At 35.4% G+C, this 1,443-nt stretch overlaps 1 protein-coding gene across 2 annotated transcripts in view; it reads right to left on the reverse strand.

The window, feature by feature from the left end:
- LOC106529890 (neuronal acetylcholine receptor subunit beta-2) overlaps window positions 1-1,443 on the reverse strand; it is a 12,085-nt gene that overhangs the window by 5,351 nt on the left and 5,291 nt on the right. For both annotated transcript variants that reach the window (XM_014025419.1, XM_014025418.1), the window contains 2 exons: window positions 1,127-1,171; window positions 928-1,037 (listed from right to left, as the gene is read on the reverse strand). In XM_014025419.1, the coding sequence (XP_013880873.1) occupies window positions 928-1,037; window positions 1,127-1,171 (155 nt within the window). The remainder of the gene's footprint in view (window positions 1-927; window positions 1,038-1,126; window positions 1,172-1,443) is intronic.

The raw sequence follows: 1,443 nt of genomic DNA on the forward strand, positions 1-1,443 counted from the left end.
ATATAAATTATGTGACAAAATGTATAATTTATTAGAATTAATCTGGAAATAAAATATCAAAGTGAATTAAATGATAAAACATGATGTAAAGTTCTCCTTTTTAATTCAGTTGGTGCATTTTCAGAGTATTTAATTATTTATTGGTCCATTTATCTATTTCTGCTTTTATTTCTGAGTATAGCAGTTTCGATCCTCCATAATAATTAGCTTCTTCTGTGAAAAAACAGTGTGAATGTTTGGTGCTGAATAACTGAACAAATTTGCTAAAAAAGGTGAATATGAGTGAAGAACAGCTGAACGTTCATGTCTGTTGAAACATAAGAAGAAAAGACACAAAAAGCATAAGAGTGGACATAAATAGCAGAAATATGGAAAAGCATAAGAAGACAAAAACAGGCAAAAAAATACAACAGGGAACAAGGTGGTGTAAAAAAAAGGAGCACAAAGAGACATACAAAGTCTAAATTTATGCAGAATGAGACAAAAAAAGAGAAAGGATGCATTAGTAGATGTGCAAAGAATAAAGGAAGGCTGGAGTTGCTACGGTCCAAAACTCATCCAGAAGAACAAGTAAACAGTGTGTCTGAAGACTTAGAAGAGAGAAAAGCAAATATTTTTTCGCCATGTCTCTGACCTTTACATTCAACATTATTAAACAGCTGGTTCAACAAAGAGTTTCTGACTGTAGGCAGAGTGCTGACCTTTCTCCTGAGTGGAAGAAATGTTAGTGATAATACTCCATCAAGTTCAAACTTTACCTCATCAAAACAGTCATACTGCTCATTGAATCCATGGAAACCTTTTAAAGCCATTTGCAAAGATGGTAATAGTAAAATACATTTTGTTTTAGCAGGAGTTTGTATTTATTTATTTTTTTATTAAATATCTCCATCGTTATCATCTAGGTAGAATCCAGCTCCAGCTTACTTGTTGTAAAGCACGATGTCAGGAAGCCAGATCAGTTTGGAGGGGATTCTCAGTTTCTTCACGCCTTCATATTTGTCTGGATCCCATCTCAGCCTGTAGTCATTCCATTCCTACAGAGGGTGGTGGGGGATGGGGTCATCAGCATCATTATAAAGAAAACACTGAACTTGTAGAGCAGGGATGAAAGACTTTACAGTACCTGAAACAGCCACACGTTGGTGGTCATAATCTGTTCCCTCTCATTCTGAAAACCAAACAGACAAGAACAAAAAAGTCTGAACATTTTTTTCTGTACAGAGGTACAGGTATATATCAGGTACGTACACTGGTATTTATCAGGTATGTACACTGGTATATATCAGGTATGTACACTGGTACATGTCAGGTGTGTACACTGGTATATATCAGGTATGTACACTGGTATATATCAGGTATGTACACTGGTACATGTCAGGTGTGTACACTGGTATATATCAGGTATGTACACTGGTATATATCAGGTATGTACACTGGTAT

Source organism: Austrofundulus limnaeus, unplaced genomic scaffold (assembly GCF_001266775.1).
Source record: "Austrofundulus limnaeus strain Quisiro unplaced genomic scaffold, Austrofundulus_limnaeus-1.0 Scaffold473, whole genome shotgun sequence".
Taxonomy (NCBI): Eukaryota; Metazoa; Chordata; class Actinopteri; order Cyprinodontiformes; family Rivulidae; genus Austrofundulus; species Austrofundulus limnaeus.